General features: G+C 46.1%; 1 protein-coding gene across 2 annotated transcripts in view; it reads left to right on the top strand.

The window, feature by feature from the left end:
- MGMT (O-6-methylguanine-DNA methyltransferase) overlaps positions 1 to 7,497 on the top strand; it is a 282,254-nt gene extending 274,757 nt beyond the window's left edge. The window contains exon 6 of one of the 2 annotated variants that reach the window (XM_065639151.1): positions 6,384 to 7,497. In XM_065639151.1, the coding sequence (XP_065495223.1) occupies positions 6,384 to 6,518 (135 nt within the window). In that variant the 3' untranslated portion in view covers positions 6,519 to 7,497. Of the gene's footprint in view, positions 1 to 6,357 lie in introns of both variants that reach the window. The other variant, XM_065639152.1, reaches the window with a different exon arrangement.
- The last annotated feature ends 13,781 nt before the right edge of the window (positions 7,498 to 21,278 follow it).

The following is a 21,278-nucleotide window of genomic DNA, read 5'->3' as shown; positions in this document are numbered from 1 at the left end:
TCTCAAAAAAATTCAAAAACTTTGATTTCTATTGATACCATCATGGCTTTTTTGGCCATTCTTCAACATACTTTCCCTCATTACCACTTCCCCTGAGCAACATGTGCCTTTCCATACCCGAATTATTCTCCTTTTCTCCAGTGTTATATATCTTTGACCTCCTGTGTTGTTTTTACATTCACTCCTCTCAGTATTTTCTTTAATAAGGTACGTATGAAGACTGCAACACGTAGTTGCAAAGTGGGTTAGAAAATCTGTTTTCACAAGATATCCAGTGGCTTTACATATAGAAATAATAAAAGTGAAGGGGTTTTTTGCAGTGCCACATATTATCTTTATATTTCACCTCATTCATAAAATCAGCCTGCATATTATGCGTAGTCAACCTGCATATTATGGCTCATAGGTCTGAAGGACCATGTAAAGATTTATGTGGGAAATGTATTGAAGAGGTGCTCCCATTGAAGTACAAAAGGACTATGTGTGTATTTGCATGTGGAATATGCATGAAATTACAGATTAACTACGGGAGATGTATAGTGATAAAAATGTGGTTTTGAGTGGGCAGGGCTCTCATTACAGCACTGATTTTTTTAAATTTTTTTTAATTTTTTTTATCATCAGCTCTCTATTATGAAAGATTGGCGTGATACTATATTAAATAGCCCTTTTTCCCTAAAGCTATACATTATTATCTATAATTTGTGTAAAGATTTTCTGCTGGGGACAGAGAATGCCACAGCCATAGTATGGGATGGGAAATAACAATAAGAAGAAGATAGGACCCCATTAAAAAAAAAAAAATTGCAGTAGATGTGCTGTATATTTTCAGAACTATTTTCATCCTTCCTCACAGGGGAAAAAGCAGGAATTTTCACACCACAACCTGCTGTTACCACTGCTTTGGATGCTGCTGCTCCACTGCAGCCTGAGGGCAAAGCTGGGTACATTTCTAGGCGATAGCAATTACATCTCCTTTTGCACAACACTGGATTGTTATTCTTTGAGAACTGTTTCTTGTAGGTTTGCATTGTATTGCCTTATCTTAATGTGCACCGTATTATACTGGAAAGCATTCCATCATATTAAAATAGTTTGTATTGTCAAGTACAATATAGCGTGTTGACGAAACGTAGCTTTATGGTGCTGATATGAACTGTTTCTTTGGAAAATCTGATATACGCTTAAAATATCAGGGTGTGCTTCTTTATTGAGCTTAGAAGCTTAAACCCACTAGACACGATGGGAGTTTCTGTGGCAGTGTGCTACCTGCCTGGAATTGTAGGGTACTCGTGAACGTTGTACGTGTATAAACACACTCACCGTCTGCTTATCAGATGAGATATTGAGCTTTGAATCTAACTAAACAGTTCATTAAGCCGAACACGTCATCTGGGCTGCGGCATCGTTAACGTGCCGGCGCGGGATGCAGAGCTGCGGTGTTAACAACCGCGACACCTGCAACCCCGGCTTGGGGATGTAAATACTGGCTTGGAGGAGCAACTGCTTCCAAATTGTCTCAGAAATGCGATGTTTTGTTAAGCAGCAGATTAGTGATCTTTGTGCGCGGGAGGGAGGGTGACACTACTGCACGCTTTTATTGCGGATGTGAAGTAAAAGTGAATATTTCTATTCAAGCTTGCTGCAGAGCCTATGCAAAATAGTGAAATGGTAATATGTTTGCACCTTGAGATGTTTCCTGTGATTAAAGGACTAGATTATAAACATGATGACTAAATCATAAACATGATTTAATGAGGAAAGTAATAACAGTAGAAATGAGCGTTGGAAGTAAAGCCAAGCCTGGCGTTGCTTTGTTACTCGAATGCGTTGATAAAGTTGCGAATCTCACCTTTTTCCACAAAATACCAGAACATTTCTCCCTTCTACAAATCAGGGGTTGGTCTTTAATTTTGGTAGCATGCATTCCGCAGGTTTGCCTTTGTAGTTGGGTCGCTTCACATAATTCATACGGTGACCTTCAACTTTATGAGAAGGTGGAATAGGTGCCAGCAGCAGCTGAAAGATGCGATGTCTTTGCCTCAATTTATGCCGAGGACATGGTGGGGATGGCTCACCTTTTGCAAGAGAAACTTCAAATAGTTTGCCGCAGTTCAGATTGATTGCGAGGTCTGTGGTCCTCAAAGGGAACCCATAAAGTTCAATTAAAAATCTCATTAGACGAGTATAGGAGGATCAAAAAGAAATCACAGAGACTCATGGGAAATGGCAAATGTTGGGCTGATTAGTCCAAGGCCATCCTAAATGACTGTTCTGTGCCTTAAATAAGACGTCTTCAGCGGTCTGGTAACAGCCACCGTAGCTGCATACGTTGGTTTGAATATTCTCTCCGATTGTGTTACTCTTTAGGCTCAAGCCCAGCTAAGCGTCCGACTGGATGCTACCATTGATCCATCCTAAGGTGAGGATATTATTCAGCCAAAGTATTTTGAACATTTGAGGTTGGAAGGAGTAATCACGCATTTTTGCAAAGACTGTGAAGGATGGATTTGCGCGGACACATAAAACTACTTGTGCGTTAATTCCTTTGGTGGCTGCCAGCACCTGGGACCATGCTGGGTTCTGTCGGGGAAGAGGGGGCGGAAAACGCGATAGGACCTGACCAAAGTGATGGAGTATTGTTTGCTACGTGTGATTCTCATTGTGTGTCATAACTTGACGTTTCAGCGGTTTCCATCAGGGCCCGGCTGATGTGGCTTTGACAGTTTGGCTGTTCCTGGAGGTCTCCAGCCCATCACCACCGTAATGGGACACTCGGGTGTCCCCTGCCTCAAATTGAAAACTCCTGAGGAGCAGAGCTCCACTTCATCCTCCCTCGGAATTTGCTAAACGCAGTTCAAAGGCGATCGATACCTTGTGCAGGGAGGTTTTTTCCCCCACCTTTTTTTTTTTCCTAAACAAACGCATTATCGGGGAGTTTAGTTTATTCACAGATCGCCACGAGCGTTAATGACCGCCCGAGCCTTGTTCTGCCAGTCACCCAGATGGCTGTTGATAAAGATTTAGCATCATGTTCAGAGTGTCAGGGCTGTCAGGAGTGCTGAGCCATTTGACCAGAAGAAAAAACGCACAGGGAGCTATTGATTACAGCTTCTCGGTGTCACTTGTTCACCAGGATTTAGGTATTGATGAGGCTGCGAGTGAAAACAAGCTCTTTCCCTTGTGGTTCTCTACCCAGAAGAACAAAAGCAAAGTAGGAAGAAATATTCAGCTGGTGCCCGAATCAGAAGGACTCCGGTATTGATCCCGGGGCCCCTTCATGTTATTTTTTGTTGGAGACAAATCTATGGGTTTGGAAGTTTTATAGCATTTCAGGTAGAGTCCATGTAAGTGATGGATTCATGTATTGGATGAATTAGATTTCACAGCGTGAAGATTTCGGCAGAGCTATAATATTATGAGCTGCTTGGATATTGATAAAAATTACATTAAATGTAGCCGAGGCATTAAAACTCCAGACTAGGATAGTACTCCCTCTAAAATGTCCTTAGGGCCCTAATAAATTTTAGCAGGTTTAATTATTTTAGTAGTCTGAAAGTTGTCACCACAATTAAGCCAAACTGAAGCAATATTCAATATTTTTAAATTACAGCACTGGTAGAGCCTTTGTACCGCATTTTCTTTTATATCTGATGCTATGGAGGGTGACGGACGGGAACTTGCATGTGTTAGGACAAACTTGGTGTGAAATTCTTTATTTCGGGCATGGAAAAAGCTACATTTATTTCATAACCTCCTTTTCTTGCTCGATGGTGAGCGGCTCAGCCATGCGTCCCTGCGGTTGTGAACCGGTCCTGGGACATCTGAGACCCCGTGCGGCGTGCCACCTGAAAATAAAGTCCTTTTTTCTTCTCCCCACTGGGCCGCACCTTCCATATTCACGCACAATATAGCAGGAGAAGTTATCAACTCACCTCCCTGACAAAATTCCCCAATACATGGACCACTTAGTTCAAGCATTTTTGCACCGGCTCAAAAATAGGTTTTGGCCCATCCGTAGCAAGATTTACAGCCTTCCCGTCAAAATATCCTGATTTACTGTATATGTTTTTAAAGAATTGCAAATTAGCCTTGAAGATTTTTTTGCGGTGTACTATCATGGCTTGTTGTTGCTTTGCCAGTCAAGAAAATCTGCCTGCAGTAACTCCTGCAAGTGGATTGTAAAGACGGAGAAATTCCAAAACATAAACACCATTGCAAAAAACCAGCTGCTTTGAAGAAGTCATAAACCAGGCCGGGATGCCATGGTGTAGGGGACAGATTTTATTGGTACTCGCTGGAGTTGTAACGGATGCGTAATTGACCAGTGGCATTGCCAACCCCAAATAGAGGAGCTTATAAGCACTTTTTATTCAACCTTGTTTAACAATAAGCACCTATGTGTACTCCTGTGTAATGTGATAGCCTATGGGCTGAGATTGAGATTTTAAACTTCAGACATTGAAATTACTTAACAAAACCAAGAGAACCCAAAAAACCTCCAGTTTATAAAGATCTGGGCAGTAGCTCTCCGGCTAGTTTGGGGTTTGTGTGTCCCAGCTTGAGCTGTACCGAAATAACTGTTAAATGGGATTACAGTAAATCAGTGCAAAGTACATAATTTGTCTATGTGCCTATATATAAATAAATTACATTTTTTAAATTTGAAATGTCAAAATTTGTGAAAACTGCACTTTTCAGTGAGTTATTGTTTTCACAGCTATATCACCGCAATGGAATTACTATGCAGCTACCGAAACACGTGTGGCATGATTAGAGATGATGTATTGCATTTTTTATGGTGTGTACTTCAACTCTGATAATCACCTGTAATAATTTTTTTTAAAAAAAAAACCTTTATGTACTTCTGTACATTATCAGCCTATTATGTAACTTCTTGCATTGATTTTTCAGAATCTGTGACATTTGGCTATAAATGATACAAAGTAGAAGGCGTGAGGAAAAAAGTTCTTAAGTTGGTTAGGTGTGAATTAAATCCCTCCTGTTGCAGGTTTTAAAAATTCGCAACCCATTTTGCATTGACTTGCTGTTAAATAATAAATAGCGTCTTGTCCTATGGAATTTTCAGCAGTAGATGCAGAGGTGCTATAGCGAGAAGAGATCTGCAAGCTCGCTTGGAGAGGTGCTGCTCTTAGCGATCTGGTTTTTTTCCAAAAATGTGGCTTTTTCTAATCTTGGGGTGACGATTAACAGGTATCCTGTACCTCTGTTCTGGTTTTATGTGTGTTTTGGGTCTGCAAGGCTTCGTCACCCACCTCGGGCTGGTGCAGGGCAGGAAAATCTGCTTCTTGCGGAGAAGTTTTTTATAGATGAGATTTAGTTTATCAGTTTTACCCTTTTAAGACGTTACGTCTTTTTTTGGTATGAAAATTTCTCCTAGCGTTTATTTTTCCCTAAGAGCTGGTTGGCATTTGGAGCCCATGGCTGTTGCTGAGCCAGGAGCGTGTCCCTGTCCTTGTCCCTGTCCCTGTCCTTGTCCTTGTTCCCTGTCGTTGTTCCCTGTCTCTGTCCTTGTCCCTGTCCTGTCCTTGTTCCTGTCCTTGTCCCTGTCCTTGGTCCCTGTCCTTGTTCCCTGTCTCTGTCCTTGTTCCCTGTCCTTGTCCCTGTCCTTGTCCCTGTTCCCTGTCCTTGTCCCTGTTCCCTGTCCTTGTCCCTGTTCCCTGTTGTTGTTCCTTGTCCTTGTCCCTGTCTCTGTCCTTTGTCCTTGTTCCTTGGTCCCTGTCCTTGTCCCTGTCCTTGTCCCTGTTCCCTGTCCTTGTCCCTGTTCCCTGTCCTTGTCCCTGTTCCCTGTTCCCTGTCCTTGTCCCTGTTCCCTGTTCTCTGTCCTTGTCCCTGTTCCCTGTCCCTGTTCCCTGTCCCTGTTCCCTGTCCCTGTTCCCTGTCTCTGTCCTTGTCCCTGTCCTGTCCTTGTTCCTGTCCTTGTTCCTTGGTCCCTGTCCTTGGTCCCTGTCCTTGTCCTTGTCCCTGTCCTTGTCCTTGGTCCCTGTCCTGTCCTTGGTCCCTGTCCTTGGTCCCTGTCCTGTCCTTGGTCCCTGTCCTTGGTCCCTGTCCTGTCCTTGGTCCCTGTCCTTGTCCCTGTCCTGTCCTTGTCCCTCTCCTGTCCTTGTCCCTGTCCTTGTTCCCTGTCCTTGTCCCTGTCCTCGTCCTTGTCCCCATCCTCCTTGGGCATGGCCAGAACCCCACCATGTTGTGTCTGAACGTGGAGCCTTCAGTCCCTGTCCATCCCGTACCAGATGTCCCCTGGTTTAGCGCTGGATTTCTGGGCCCGCTTCCCAGCCACCGCCCCCCTTCACCTCCCCGTTGGCTTTTTTTCCGTATTTTTGTGTATTTTCGCAGATCCCGATTATAATCCCGTGCCACAGGGTGATCCGCAGCAGCGGGCAGAGCGGCAACTACGGCGGAGGACACCTCCTCAAGGAGTGGCTTTTGTCGCACGAGAAGCTCCAGAAAGAGAAGCTGGCACCGTGATGCAGCTCAGCCTACCAGCCAAGGCATGAAACCACGGACACTTGGCTCGTAACAAGCTCTCAGAGCACCCGGCAGAATTCAGGAAAAAAAAAAACCAAAAAAACCCACAGTAAATATTTGAGTGACATATAAATATAATGCAACATCCGAAGTGAAATGTGCGGTGGCACCACTATATTAAAAAAGCGGGATGCGTCCTGAGGGATGCAGCTCGTCTGCCCTTTCTTGTTTTTACATTTTACAGCAGAATGACTACAGCGGGCCAGGCATGGGTTTTGTTCCCATCTCCAGGCCTGTTTTGTTCTATTTTTAATGTCCATTAAAGCTCGGCTCAGGCAGTGGGAGGAACGTGGGGAACGCGAGGGGCAGGCGCAGCCCCTGCCCACCACTGCCCTCGCCTTTTTTTGGTGCCTGAAATGGTGTTTTCCGTCAAAAAGGAGTTAAAGGAGCACATTGAGACGCATTCAAAAGCCAGCGGCTGTTGAATTGCTTGTTGCCGGGCTTTTCTTTTCGGTTTAGGAGAGATGGGAATAAAATTTTTTGCCTTTGTGAACAGTGCAAAAAGCAGCAGGAGCTGCTGCCAAATTGTATGAGAAGTATATTTTGAATGAGGAGTTTGATTAGCACAACTTGGGCACAATATTGAAAAGCTTGTCATGGTGGCATCTTTATCAGCAGTGTGTTTCTTTTATAATATGATTTTTTTCCTTTAGATTTTTGCATTTCTCTGTTATGTGAAGCTTTATTTCCCTTAGCCTCTCTGTAGGAAGGGTTCAAGTATTCAAGAGATATTAAAGGTAAATTTCGAGGTGGTTTAAGCAGGGTTCTCTGCAAGTACGAGCCACCAGAAGCTGAAATTTTCAGTGTGGGAATCGTAAATTCTAACATGGAAATACTGATTTTTTTATGGGTTTTATCATATTTTCATGGATGTCTCTTTAGAAAGGCCATTGCTGGCCAAAAAATTATTATGTTACGATACGTTAGTTAATATAGTATTATTGATATCTTGGAATTACTTCAATAAAAAAACTGCTTTGCATGTACAAGTGTCTTTGTGAATGTTTATAAATAAAACACAGTATGTGATATATGGAGAAAATAAACTATACCCAACTGTACAATATAAAGCTGTATTTTTATCAAGGGTTTCTGGTGGCAATATAAACCACGAAAGCAAAGCTCAAGTGGTTTGTACGTGTCACCAGAACCCCGAGATAAAAATATAGCCTTATAATATGTACAGTTTGGGTGTATTTTATATTTTTTTTCCCTATAATGCATGCTACCAACAAAAGAACACGGTTGCAAACGTAAACTTTAACCTTTCTCATATTTACATCCCTTGCTGGTTTTGGGTTTTTTTTAAGGTGTTTACGTTTGCTTCTTTTCAGGGATGTATCTTTATTTTTTGCAAGTAGCGTGAGCGCTGGTTTTTGAGGTGGTAACACCTTTTCAAGGGAAAAAAAAAAAAAGGAAATAATTAAAAATCCAAACAAACAAACAACAACAAAAAAAGGGATTAAAAGGAAAAAAAAAAAAACCCACCGACTTTTTAGCAAAAAAAGTGTTTTGGCTTAAGAGTTTCTCCAGGGTGGGGAACGGGCAGCGCTGTCCCCGCGCTGCCCGACAGAGGGCGCGCCGGCGCAGGGGAAGCGGCGCGGGCGCCCCCGGGTCCCTCCGCCCGCCGGCCCAGGGTCCCCCCAGCTCCCCCCGGGTCCCTCCGCCCGCCGGCCCAGGGTCCCCCCGGCTCCCCCCGGGTCCCTCCGCCCGCCGGCCCAGGGTCCCCCCAGCTCCCCCCGGGTCCCTCCGCCCGCCGGCCCAGGGTCCCCCCGGCTCCCCCCGGGTCCCTCCGCCCGCCGGCCCAGGGTCCCCCCAGCTCCCCCCGGGTCCCTCCGCCCGCCGGCCCAGGGTCCCCCCGGCTCCCCCCGGGTCCCCCCGCCCGCCGGCCCGGGGGTGCAGTTCGGGGACGATCGTGACGGTGTCCCCTTGTCCCCGTTCACACCCCCCCGGGATGCCGGGGTTGTGGGGTTGCAGTGCGCCTCCAGCACCAGGACCGGCTTTTGCATCAGTAAAAATTAACAAAAATAATAATTAACCAAAAAAAATTATATATAAATTGAAATAACCCCAAGAAACTGCCCTACACAGCGACCCTGGTCCAAACCCCCAGCCCAGACTGGTAGCAGCCAGAGCCTCTTCTGGGCGAAATCACAGCAGTTTATGGAAACACAGAGCTGAAGGGAATGTATTAAAACACCGGCATCTGAGTATCTATCTCTATATATGTGAAAAAAGAAGGAAAAAAAAAAAAAAGAGCCGTTGCGCAGCCAGCTCTGTGCTTTCTGCCTGGAATTGGGTTCCTCTGACCTATCGAGTTTCCTCCCGCTCGGGCTCGCCGCGCTTTGAACTGCTGACACGGAGACACTGTGCAGCCAGGCACGACAGCTGGCTCGGCGGGGCTAATACCAACACATGCTGCTTTCGCCCATTTCCAGAGACCAGGATAATGAAAGATTCAAAAATAATATTTGTTTTGGCGGAACTACATTTATAATGAAATAGATGCCCTTGACCATGGAAGAAACTGAATTTTGCGGCGGGTCATTCTCCCCCCTCCCCCCCTTTTTTTTTTATTTTCCATACAAAACAGGCTCCGCAGCCAGTCTAAGGCCAACAGAAATATTTTTGAAGGACTGTGTTGTATTTCCTGCGTCGGATTTACAGCAAAATCGCAGCTACACTGGTTGTACTGTTTAACGCCGGAATGAAAAATGCAGATTACATCCTATGTATCAATAGCAAATGGAACAGGGCCCCAGGCTTTAGGATGGCTACAGATCAAGCAGAGTTTGCAACGTAATGAGCTCATACTGGAAGCATCTTACACAGAAAACCGACTCATTGTAGTGCCGGGGACATTTTTAGATACGCGCCCAAATTTTCTTCTCTCGCGCAACCGATTTGTTTGGAATTAAGGGGAATTAGTCATCTGATCGGGGCAAGAAGGATTTGGCCCATAAAGTTTCCATTTGATTTTTGTGAGCGGTTCTCAAGCACCCGGCGCTTTTCTAAGTGGTACTTGATATTTGCGGAATGACACAGCAGTTGGATGAGGGACGGTGATGGAGTTGGAAGGACGGTGCTATCGCTTTCCAAATTATATTAAGTTATAGACAAGGAGCAGTAATTCTAAATTAGTTTCTGTTAACATCACAGATCATTGTTTCTGCTAGAAATATCACAGATAGTTACATATAATAATTTTTCCCGATGTTTAACCAAAATTTAAAATCATAAACTTAATGGTAAGTATTGCACCCAGGTCAAAGAGATCTTGGTATTAAAATGTTTCTTTATTGTGCAAGGTGGAGCTGCAGATCTGCTTCTTTAAGGAAAATGCAATAAAATAATGAACCTATAGAAAGATTGCTTAAAAACTTAAAGCACAGTAATCCAGTGGGATTTCTGTAAGATTTATGGACTATTTCAGGAGTAATTTCTCAGTAAGAATCTTAGAGGAATGTAAAAATCCTCAAAGAATTGCATTTACAGATTTAATTGTAATTCCATTTATATTCTCGCAGAAATTGAATAGCAATGTCGCTCAGAGGCTTCTCTGCACAAGTCCTGGCCCTGGCCGAGCGGCCGGACCCTGAAAAACAATGGAAAATATTCCTGCCCGTGCCTCCCTTGCCATTACAGCAGACGGGATATTTCAGTTACCCTGATGTGCAAATGCAGCTCCTCAAAGGGCTGTGTGCTATTTTTGTTTCAAATATCATGCGTGGGGTATGAGTAACAAATAAATACATTTAATTTGTGCCTTGAAAAGGGAGCGTTTTTCCCAATTTCTTCTCTTTTTCTTCTGTTTTCTTCTCGTTTTCTTCTCTTTTTCTTCTCTTTTCCTTTTTCTTCCTTTTTCTTCCTTTTTCTTTCTTTTTTCTTTCTTTTTTCCTCTTTTCTTTTTTCATTTTCTTTTCTCCTCTCCTTTCCTCTCTCTTTCTCTTTTATTCTCTCTCCTCTCTCCTCTCTCCTCTCTCTTCTCTCTTCTCCTATTTTCTCTTTTCTCTTTTTTCTCTTTTCCTTTTCCCTTCTTCCTTTTTCTTTCTTTCTTTTCCCTTTTCCCTTCTTCCTTTTTCCTTTTTTTTTTCTTTAAATTTCTTCTTCTTGTATTTTTCTTTTTTCCATTTTTTTTTCCAGAACACCTCCCTACCCTGCAAAACCTTTAACCTCACCCTTTCCCTTAACAACCTGGAATATCCAGATCATTACCTTTTATTGTCTCTATTTTCGTTGCGCACCATTTTTAGCAAGGAATAAATCCGATTTTATATTTTTTTTCCCCCTAGTGCTCCAAGCCCCCTTTTTCTCCCCAAGTTCTCCCTCCAGGACCAGTGAGGGGCACCCTTGGCCCCCAGCCCTGCAGACTGAAGGCTGAGGGGGCGATGCCACCTCCATGTCCCTCCTCCGCAGTCCGGGGGGTGCAGGATGGAGCCCCCTGATCCAGACCAGCCCCTGGCCCGTGTGAAGTAACGTGCGGGTGGCAGCCCAAAGCGGGTCTGGGGGCGCCGCGGGGTGGGGGGCCCAGCCTGGCCGGAGCCGGCGGCAGCCGAGGGGTCTGGGCTCCATCAGCCGCGGCCGGCGGGGAGGGATGCGGTAGCTGGACCGCAAGGTGACAATTGACACTGGCAGCGCCTTGGGTTGATGAAAGGATATTGTTAACAAGGCTTTAATGTTTCTCATTAATGGCTGGGTAGGGCGGGTGAGGTTGGTTTTTTTTCATTGAAAAAAGCCAGAAGACAAAAAAATTCCACCTGGGCAGTAATTAAGATCGATCCCTTACGGTACATTTAGTTATCAATTTTTTAAAACCTCTTTAAGTGCCTTATTTAGTTATTTTAGACAGGGCTTTTTATTTGTTGCAGTGAGGAGTCCCTGAGCATGCAGAGGGCTGTGAGGAGCAGGGGTGACTCCTCCCGGGACCTTCTAACCAACCTTCACCCAACCTGCAGCAAAGTGGGTGCTAGTCCATCACCTGCACCCCGGCCACGGATGCTGGTCCATCACCTGCACCCCAGCCATGGATGCTGGTCCATCACCTGCACCCCGGCCACGGATGCTGGTCCATCACCTGCACCCCAGCCATGGATGCTGGTCCATCACCTGCACCCCGGCCACGGATGCTGGTCCATCACCTGCACCCCAGCCATGGATGCTGGTCCATCACCTGCACCCCGGCCACGGATGCTGGTCCATCACCTGCACCCCGGCCGTGGATGCTGGTCCATCACCTGCACCCCGGCCACGGATGCTGGTCCATCACCTGCACCCCGGCCGTGGATGCTGGTCCATCAGCTGCACCCCAGCCATGGATGCTGGTCCATCACCTGCACCCCGGCCACGGATGCTGGTCCATCACCTGCACCCCAGCCATGGATGCTGGTCCATCACCTGCACCCCGGCCACGGATGCTGGTCCATCACCTGCACCCCAGCCATGGATGCTGGTCCATCACCTGCACCCCGGCCACGGATGCTGGTCCATCACCTGCACCCCAGCCATGGATGCTGGTCCATCACCTGCACCCCAGCCATGGATGCTGGTCCATCACCTGCACCCCAGCCATGGATGCTGGTCCATCACCTACACCCCAGCCATGGATGCTGGTCCATCACCTGCACCCCAGCCATGGATGCTGGTCCATCACCTGCACCCCAGCCATGGATGCTGGTCCATCACCTGCACCCCAGCCATGGATGCTAGTCCATCACCTGCACCCCAGCCATGGATTCTGGTCCATCACCTGCACCCCGGCCATGGATGCTGGTCCATCAGCTGCACCCTGGCCATGGATGCTGGTCCATCACCTGCACCCCAGCCATGGATTCTGGTCCATCACCTGCACCCCAGCCATGGATGCTGGTCCATCAGCTGCACCCTGGCCATGGATGCTGGTCCATCACCTGCACCCCAGCCATGGATGCTGGTCCATCAGCTGCACCCTGGCCATGGATGCTGGTCCATCACCTGCACCCCAGCCAGGGATGCTGTAAGATGCTGGGGCAGCACACAGAGCCCGTCGATCTGGACATCACCTGGTGTATATTATTTCAGGTGACATTGCTCTTTTTTTTGCTGAAATTGTTGCTAAAAATTGCACGTGGGTACCGTGGAGTTCAAAAGCAGAGCTCTTGCTCGCTAGGTCGGTGTGGGCTCAGCAAGCAAGGAACTGAGGGTCCAGTCCAAAGCGGGGGCTCTGCCCAGCCCTGGGCAGCCCTCGAGGCTGGGCTCATCCCAAATTGGGCACCAGCTGGGGTTAGACAGCCTGAAAGAGGCGGTGTTTAGTTAAAATAACCCGCAGTGCAATCCTAAGTGCAGAACTGATGGGAGTTACTAAGAAAAACAATTGCAACCCCTTTGTCTAAGGAAGAGCAACCTTGCGGTGATGTAATTTTCATTTTCCCGTGAACGCCAAAATGACTTAATTCCATATAGAAAACTTGGGTCCCTGTTCAAAGTAGGATATGGGAGTTATTCTGTGGTTTGGACCCGAGCTCACCCGCTCAGCAAAGCCCAGCTGCACCCTCGGCCATGGGCAGGACACCAGGAGGGGCAATCCCGAGTGGTTTTAGATCCAGACTTGACTTAAATCTTTAAAACTCTGGCAAGCAGAAGGAGAAGGCATTGTATTTCCATTGGTGCACGCAGTGATGTTTTGAAAAATTCTTGGTTTTATTTATTGACCTTGCGGTCATGGCTGAGCTTTCCTGGGAAGTTCAGCGTTGATCATGGCCCAGAGGTTTTAAAAGTGCAAACCTCGAACATGGTCCTTATTTCTGCTTCTGTTCTCGAACGTATTTTGTGTGCTTTTAAAAATACAATCAGTGTGACACCTAAATGCAGGTTTAATTTGAGGGGGCAATAGGCAAGCAGCAATCTTTCAATAGTTAAATAACAAAATAACTGGTGCAATAAAACAATGTCTTTATAACGCAAAGAAATACATTTGTCCTTTCTGAACAAAACACTCGCAAGCAAAATTTCATCACAGAACCACGTTATCTTTTCAGTTACAGATAACCTCTTAAGGGGCTTGTGTTAGCACGTCACCCAAGGTGTGCCTGCCCTGGAGTTTCTCTCTGCAGGCAGAGCCCTCCAGAGATGGAGGTTTTTCAGAGCTGATGGAATATTGCAGCGTGAGCTGCTGTCCCAAATCATCATTTACACACAGACTTAAAAGGGGGTGACACCAGCGGAGTCACATTGTGCAGCCAAAGGGCTCGGCGGGACTCGGCGAGGTCAGGGCTGTGCGCTAAGGGAAGAGAGAGAGAGAAAATGCCTATTATTTTATCTAGAACCTGCAGAAAGTTGTCCTTAACGCGGCCCCTTGGGTCAAGCTGCTGAAGCTGTTGTGTCTCTCTGAAAGGCTTTCTGTAACATCGCCTTATTTTGTATAAATTAGTTTGGAGGGAGAAAACCGCATGTGTTGGGACCTCTCTGTGCGAGAAGCTGTGACCGAACACCTGACCAACGCCAGGTTTTTGCTGATGGGAGGGCTTGCTTGGGCTGGGGTGCGTCTTTTAAACTTTTATCCAAATAGCATCATCCTAAACACTGTGTTCAGTGGATGGTAGGATTAACCACCGTTCGTGGAGATAAACCACTTCAGGAGGCACAAGGCACAGCAGCACCATAGCTGCGGTTTGAAGCAGGACCAGGAGAAGTGGGTTAGTAGAGAGGATTTCACCCTCTACTTACTAAAATGTCCCATTTTTAACAGGACGCACAATTCATGTTCTCGGGGCCTTTTTATTTTTTCTCTGACCCTGGCGATAGGGCGGGCAAAACTATTCTGATTTTAATCTATAAAATGACATCAGTATATTGCGTAGATTGGTCATTGCAGTAGACATTAGACACCAGAAAAATTAGATACAAAGGACAGATGGATGTAGAGGAGTCGGTGTGTGGTTGCACAGAGCTCGTGTCGGGCAGACTGGGCACAAACCTCATGCGAAAGGCACCGTATGAATAATGGCAGGTGAGTGTCCCCCCACGTCACAGGTTAAGAAATGTCTCGTGTGAGGAACGAGTTCTGCAGAGAGTTATATTTGATGTGGCCAAAATCAAACTGGGAAGTAAAACAAAAATTGATGTGCAACTGGTATATTGTTCACGGAAGTCGCTTCAGCTGCTGCCGATGCGTTTTGCAGCAGAGGTTATAGAGCAAATGCAATCGAGTGCAGAAAGGATGGCTCTGGAATGAGGTCTGAACACCCAGGTATCGCCTGAATTGGAGATCTTCCCTGTAGCCGCAGAAACAATATCAGGAGACTGCAGACTAAAGAGATATTGGTATACTCCAGCAACTGTTTTACAGCACATTTGTCCTCTAAAATGAGCAGACTAAACCCATCCTGAGCTATTGAAGGAATCGCTGTTTTGAGAACGAGCAGAGCATTAATTGAGGGGACACCCAGCTCTGTCATCAGCCTTCCCGTCCCGCCGCTCCTGATGGCCAGCAAACTGTCTCCAACCTTCTGGTTGTCAAGGAAATTGTGACAAGGCAAATGTCAGATCATGTGGAGCCTTCTGAATTTTTTGACCCCTTCAATCTGTTTTCCAACCTGGGTAAGGCAAAGAAGCTGTGTCGGGCTAATTGGTTGTCTCTCTTCTCCAGGCAGTGGATAAAGTCCAGGTACGTAATCTGATTTTTGAGATGAGCAGCATCCTCTCTTTCACAGCCTTATGTCCTTATGTCAACCGCTGCAGGACTGCGCTGGAAAAGTTCCTTTTTTTGCCAAAGCTGGAGCAGAAGATGTTGAGGTCCTACGGTGTTTTATCTGCTGGGGTTCCTGCGCAGCCGGTTTGAGCAATGTACGTATGAGTCTTACAAAAAAACCCCAAAAAAACCCAAAAAGCAAAGTCTGATTCCTCTCCACCAAACACAGCTGCTGGGCGGAAATGATAGTTTGAAAATGTTGCCCTTTCTTTGTTTTTTTTTCTTCAACCATTGCACTGTGCTCGAAGGTAGGATACTCTGTGTTTGAAATGACCTACATAACCATTGATCTTGATTTCACTAAATTGCCCTGCTCTGTGCTCTGTAGCTGTTATCCTGGACAGCTGTTTTCTCGGGCTTTCTCTTAAATTGTTTCTTGCCATTGGCAGTAAAACAATATGTGAGAATCGTGGAGTTAGATGTGCTTTTTAAACCGTAGAGACCGTTTTCTCTGGAAAACTGGAAAAATTCTCTTTGGGAACTGTAGGGAAAAACTCTATGAAAATTCAGATTCCAGAATTCTTTCCAGTGTCGCGTAGCTTTGTTTTGTTTTGTTTCTTCTTTTGGAAGCAAAAGCAGGCTAATACCATTGGTTTGAGAAATGTTATTATTTTTGAGTGGCTCTTGCCATTTGCCAAAGGTTTAGGGGTACAAAAGAACCCTGGGGAACAGCTCCCAAAACTCTTGGAGGGCATCAAAATGTTTTTCAAAGGATTGCTCACTTCTGGGGGTTAGAGTGCGTTACATTTCCTACATACTTCTGCCAATTGCAATATTTGATTGTCAGCAATCAATCAGACTTGAATTTGGCGATCAGGGGAGGAATTAAAATTTAGAGCCTTACATGCAGCAGTTTTGGGTAAAACTGGCTGGAAACCTCAGAGCCAAATTACCCCCAGACTTCAGAAAATGGTCCGATGTTGTGCGTTGCTGACTGCATTTGGCCATTTAATGCCAACAAATGTGGGCTTTCGTGCGGGGATAAGTAATATCTAAAAGTAATAGGAAATGTCTTATCTGTGCATTCACTAGTAGGCTCCGTCATAGAACCACAATCATAGCATGGTTTGGGTTGCAGGGCCCTCCCCAGGTCCCCAGTGCCCCCCTGCCATGAGCAGGGACATCTGCACCAGCTCAGGTTGCTCAGAGCCCCGTCCAGCCTGGCCTGGGATGTCTCCAGGGATGGTTCAGCCACCACCTCTCTGGGTACTTGGGCCAGGCTCTCACCACCCTCAGGGCCAACAATTCATCCTCATGTCCAGCCTGAATCTCCCCTCTTTTTATTTAAAACCATCACCCCTTGTCCTATCACAACAGGCCCTGCTCGAAAGTCTGTCCCCATCTTTATTATCGGCCCCTTTTAAGCGCTGAAAGGTGCACTAAGGTCTCCCCGGAGCTTCTGTTCTCCAGCTGAACCCCCCAACTCTCCCAGCCTGTCCCACAGCAGAGCTGCTCCAGCCGCGGGTCATTTCTGGGGCTCCTCTGGCCCCTCTCCAGCAGCTCCACGTGTGTCCTGAGCTGAGGACCCCGAGCTGGACTCTGCTCCAGGTGGGGTCTCACCAGAGCAGAAGGACAGAATCCTTGACGTGGACATTCCTCATGGGCCCCGTGCAAGTTCCTTACTCATCGCTGGAGGTCCCAAGGGCCAAGGCAGGACAGCGCTGGAGGCAGAGGCTCACATCTGGATGTCAGCTTCTGATGACAACGAGCAAAACGTGGCACAAACCGCTGCTCCAGATGACCAGGTGTTGGTGGTTCCTCTCCGTGGGCACATGGTGTGGAGCCAAACCCATGACCTGCAGCTGGAGGACGGTGTTTCAGGTGATAAGATGGTAAATATATGTAAATAACAAAAGCCCTGTCCATTCATTTCTTCGTAATGATCATATAGACGCTGATGGAAATGCAGGTGGCAATTAGACGCAGGTCTCTGGCTGCTGGTCAGTGGCCGGTGTCACCGTCCCTGTCACTGGCTGGTTCATCTCCGCTGTAAAGGGGGTTATTGCGAGGGAGCACAGGGGAGGGGGAGAGGATCTGCAGCAACAAACTGGAAAAGCTCATATTTTACCTGCGAACGCTGTAAAACTCATCTAACCCTCTTGTACAAACACAGCAGAACTTTTCTGAGCGTACAGTCCAAATTATTCCGACACTGCATTTTAGTCGAAGCATTAAAATTCAAGGTCTAAATACGTAGTTTGAAACTGGAGATGAGTATATGCACATTGCAAATGTAGATATATCTTGCTGAGTACACAGCCCATAAAATATGTAGTATAAGATCACTCATTTATTTAAAGATGCTTTTTACTTCAGATGGAAAATGACACAAATCTAAATATTACAATGCAAAGTAATGTGTAACTGTCTGTATGTTATAGCCTTAACACTATACTTTTGATGCAGAAGAGATATAGCAGCTGCACTTTAATTTCAAGCAAATTGATCCCAGATGTAAATGTTGTTTTGTTCCATGGAAGATAGTGCACAGGTAAAGCAAATATCATTGGTTTATAGTCCAACAGAGTGTTGCAACAGGATTCAGCCTCTCCTGCCTGGGCACATATAAAAGCCTGGTGGCTGCGGTGGGGCGGGATGCCTGGAAAAGATGCCGTAAAAAGAGATAGCTTTGCTTCTCACCCTTTAAGAATACGGCCACCTGTGATCTAAGTAGCTGTTTTGAAGCCAGGAAAGCTGCTCCGTTTGTCAATTATCCTGCAGGCAAAATCTAAATTTGGCTTGTTCTCCATTTCTTTCGCTTCACGTTTCGTAGAAGCGTTTTTCTCCCGCCGTATTTATGTTTGGCATAAAAGAAAAGAAAAAACCCAACTATATTTACTGACTCAGTAAGCCACTCCTTTCAAAGTAAAAATAATAGTAGTAATTCTGCTTCACTTTGCCTGGAGATACCCCAACGTCAGTGGCACCGTGGGCAATGTATAAACAGCATAATCATTTCTTTACCATCCCCAGCATGCAGGGAATAGCAAAGTCCAGATATCCTGCTGTCACATTGCTTCTTTTGACCAACGAGATGTTTTATTTTTTATAAAACAGGTGAACCTGTGTGCCCAAGGAGGAGAAACTCCCCAAAGACACCGACCCCATTGCCGCTCCCCAGTACCAGAGCTCAACCAGGCGCCGCTCCCGGAGCCCAGCAAACTCACCCAGAGGCAGGAGAAGATCTCGCAGGTCAATTATTTCTCCTTTTTAAAAATTTTTTTTCAAATTGCAGATTTTTTTACCTGTATGGGACCCGGCTGTGCAATCTTTTCCTGCACAGCCTGGCTGGTGGGTACAGATAACGTGCTCAGGACCGGCACTGCTCCCCTTTCCTGTCCCTCCTTCAATGAGCTACATTACTCCTGGTTTTATTCTCTATTGCTTTTAAGCCAGGTCCGCACATTCTGGTTTTGCAAAGGCTGTGATTCAGTCAAACTAGGGGGATACTGTGTTTGGATGCTTCTAAAGCAGTATGGTTTGAACTGATATTTAGCTGATTGAAGTTAAACATTTAAGCGCTTCTCCCCTTGATAGTGATGCTGATTTAATTCTATTTCCTTCCGAATCAGTCTAGGCAAAGCAGCGCACAAGTTGTACACTGGAGGCATTGCCTTTCGAATACCAAAATACCCGAATAAAGGTATGTATAACATATATAAGGGTGTTACTGAAGGGCAAGTACTAGACAAAACTGTGGCACTTCTGCACAGCAAGTGGTTTTTTTCCCCGGACAGCGCAGGGAATCGACTGAACCTGTCACAGATGTGTGTAAGATGCGTACAGCCTTATGAAGCAACTTCTGCAAGTATTTAGCAGTAAGACATATTGACTGTATTCTGAAGTCCTTAGTCAGACGAAACCTGCCCAGAGGTCAATGCGAATCTCGATTAATCGATGTATTCAGCAACAGCTCCCTGTTCCTGTATGTTTTTGAGGCACGTACCTTTGGACGGAACACAAAATAAAAATTGAAATCGGGGCAGGACGTGGGAAGACACAGAGCACGTTTGTCCATGTGATCGAAGGGTGTCGCAGAGCAGGAATTGTTAGTTTTTCGGGGGCGGTGGGTTGCGGGAGGTTTGGAGCAGGAATGAGGTGGCAGCGATCGCTGAGCCCCGGCTGCTTGACAGAGCTGCTGTGCAATAGCAGGGCCCTTCCCTCAAATCACAGCTTGCGAAAACTGACATTTCCATTCAAATTACTCCAACAGCCAAGTGTTCCCCGGCACAGCTTCTTCTGTAAGTGACACGGTGACAGCGATCCAGGAATTTAACTTGCTGTTGTCTGGTTCCAAGTGGAATTATGAAGTTTGTGACATGCATTAGGAGGATGGCTCGTGGTCGCAGCCGCTGCTTTGTGTGTCTGTGCGATTAATCACAGGTCGCGCGCGGAGCCCGGGAAGTTCTGTCAGCCCAGGAGAGCTGTCCCTGCTGGGAACAGCCTCCTACTGACTCCTCTCCTCCTCGTTTCCCTCCGTCTGAGCAAAAAAACACCGCTCCACCAAAGTTTTCCTGGCACCTCCTGGTTCCCTGAGCCCTTTTTTTAAGTCTTACTCCTTGATTATGATGGGCAGATCATCTGTTCTTGACATATGCGTACCTGATGGTCACGTTGCTGAGCTCCCTTCTCTCCTCAGGGATGCCTCTTGGATTCTTTTTTTCTTTTTTTTTTTTTTTTCCCCACAACTTGTCTCTCATTGCAAGTTACCTTTTGAATTTCTGTCTAATCTTTTAAGCAGGAAGCCTTTTCTGTTCATAAAATAAGCCAGCAGATTTTGTGATTCGAGGTGTTTGCCGTACACAGACCGAAATTACATGGAATTTTTGGCCAACTTTATTTCGGTGTTACGTGATCAACCAGTGAACTCCTTTGGTTCGTGGTACTCTGCAGCAGAATTCCAGTGTTTGGTGCCAGAGCCAAAGCACTTGAGAGTGAATTACCTGCCCGTGCCTTAGAGGCTCCTGGACACATCACCGATCTGCTGCCACCGCCGAGCGAGGTGGCACAACTTGAGGTGGGTCCTTTGTTTGCCGTGGTGGCACCTTTCAGAAGAGGGTCCCAGGCCCCATCTAGAATCCATTCTATGATTCTATCCGTCAGGCTGGTGCGGCCCCACGGAGCTGGTACGTCCCATTGGGACACAGAATCACGGAATATTTTGGGTCAAAGGGACCTCCAAAGCTCAGTCCAACCCCTGCCCTGAGCAGGGACATCTTCACCCAGATCGGGTTGCTGGTGGGGGTCAGGCTATGGGGCCCCTTGTTCCACCCCATTCCTCTGCAAAGAAGCCGGACGAGGACATAGATCCTACTTGAAGCTTAATGTGCTCCTTGTGAACTAAAACCAGCGATGACCCTGAGCCCCAGACACAGATCTGAACCTCTTCAAGCTCAAAAACCACCCCCGTCTGGATCTCAACCCGGCTTATGGTCATCTTCCCTCAAAACTCATTTTTGTAACTCGATAACCAGCAAATGCATCAATCTGTTATTAAGAAAAATGTCGTTATAAAGTCATGTTTATCTACACTTTTTTGAGAAAAACTAGGCCTCATTATAGCTGTCAGTCAGAAGAATGAGTAATATCAAGTTTTTATAGTGAATTCATTACCTTGTTGGACAGGGAGTGACTCTAACCATATTTTGCAGAAAAGCTTTCAGAAGAAGAAATATGGTGTGTGCTAAGTGACTGTGAGTCACAGTCTGCACTGCCTGACAACAAAGTCAATAAACCAAATACATTGACTGTTTGTTGATTCGACGCCATGCACCATCCATGAATGAAGACATTCTGTTAAATTAAGATTATTCCATCATTTTCAAATTAAATCCTTGTAGAAATATTGCATCTCAAATGCTCTGCAAAATGACGTGTAACCAATATGTTCAGAGGTCAGTTATTAGGGATATATACGTTGTCCTGGAGTATCAAACCACTGAAAGCTTACACTTTGGTCTTACTTCCTAGTACCTGGAAGTTTATTCTGGTTCCTGTTGAATAT

Source organism: Caloenas nicobarica, chromosome 7 (genome assembly GCF_036013445.1).
Source record: "Caloenas nicobarica isolate bCalNic1 chromosome 7, bCalNic1.hap1, whole genome shotgun sequence".
Classification (NCBI taxonomy): domain Eukaryota; kingdom Metazoa; phylum Chordata; class Aves; order Columbiformes; family Columbidae; genus Caloenas; species Caloenas nicobarica.
This window is presented reverse-complemented; position numbering and strand designations above follow the sequence as displayed.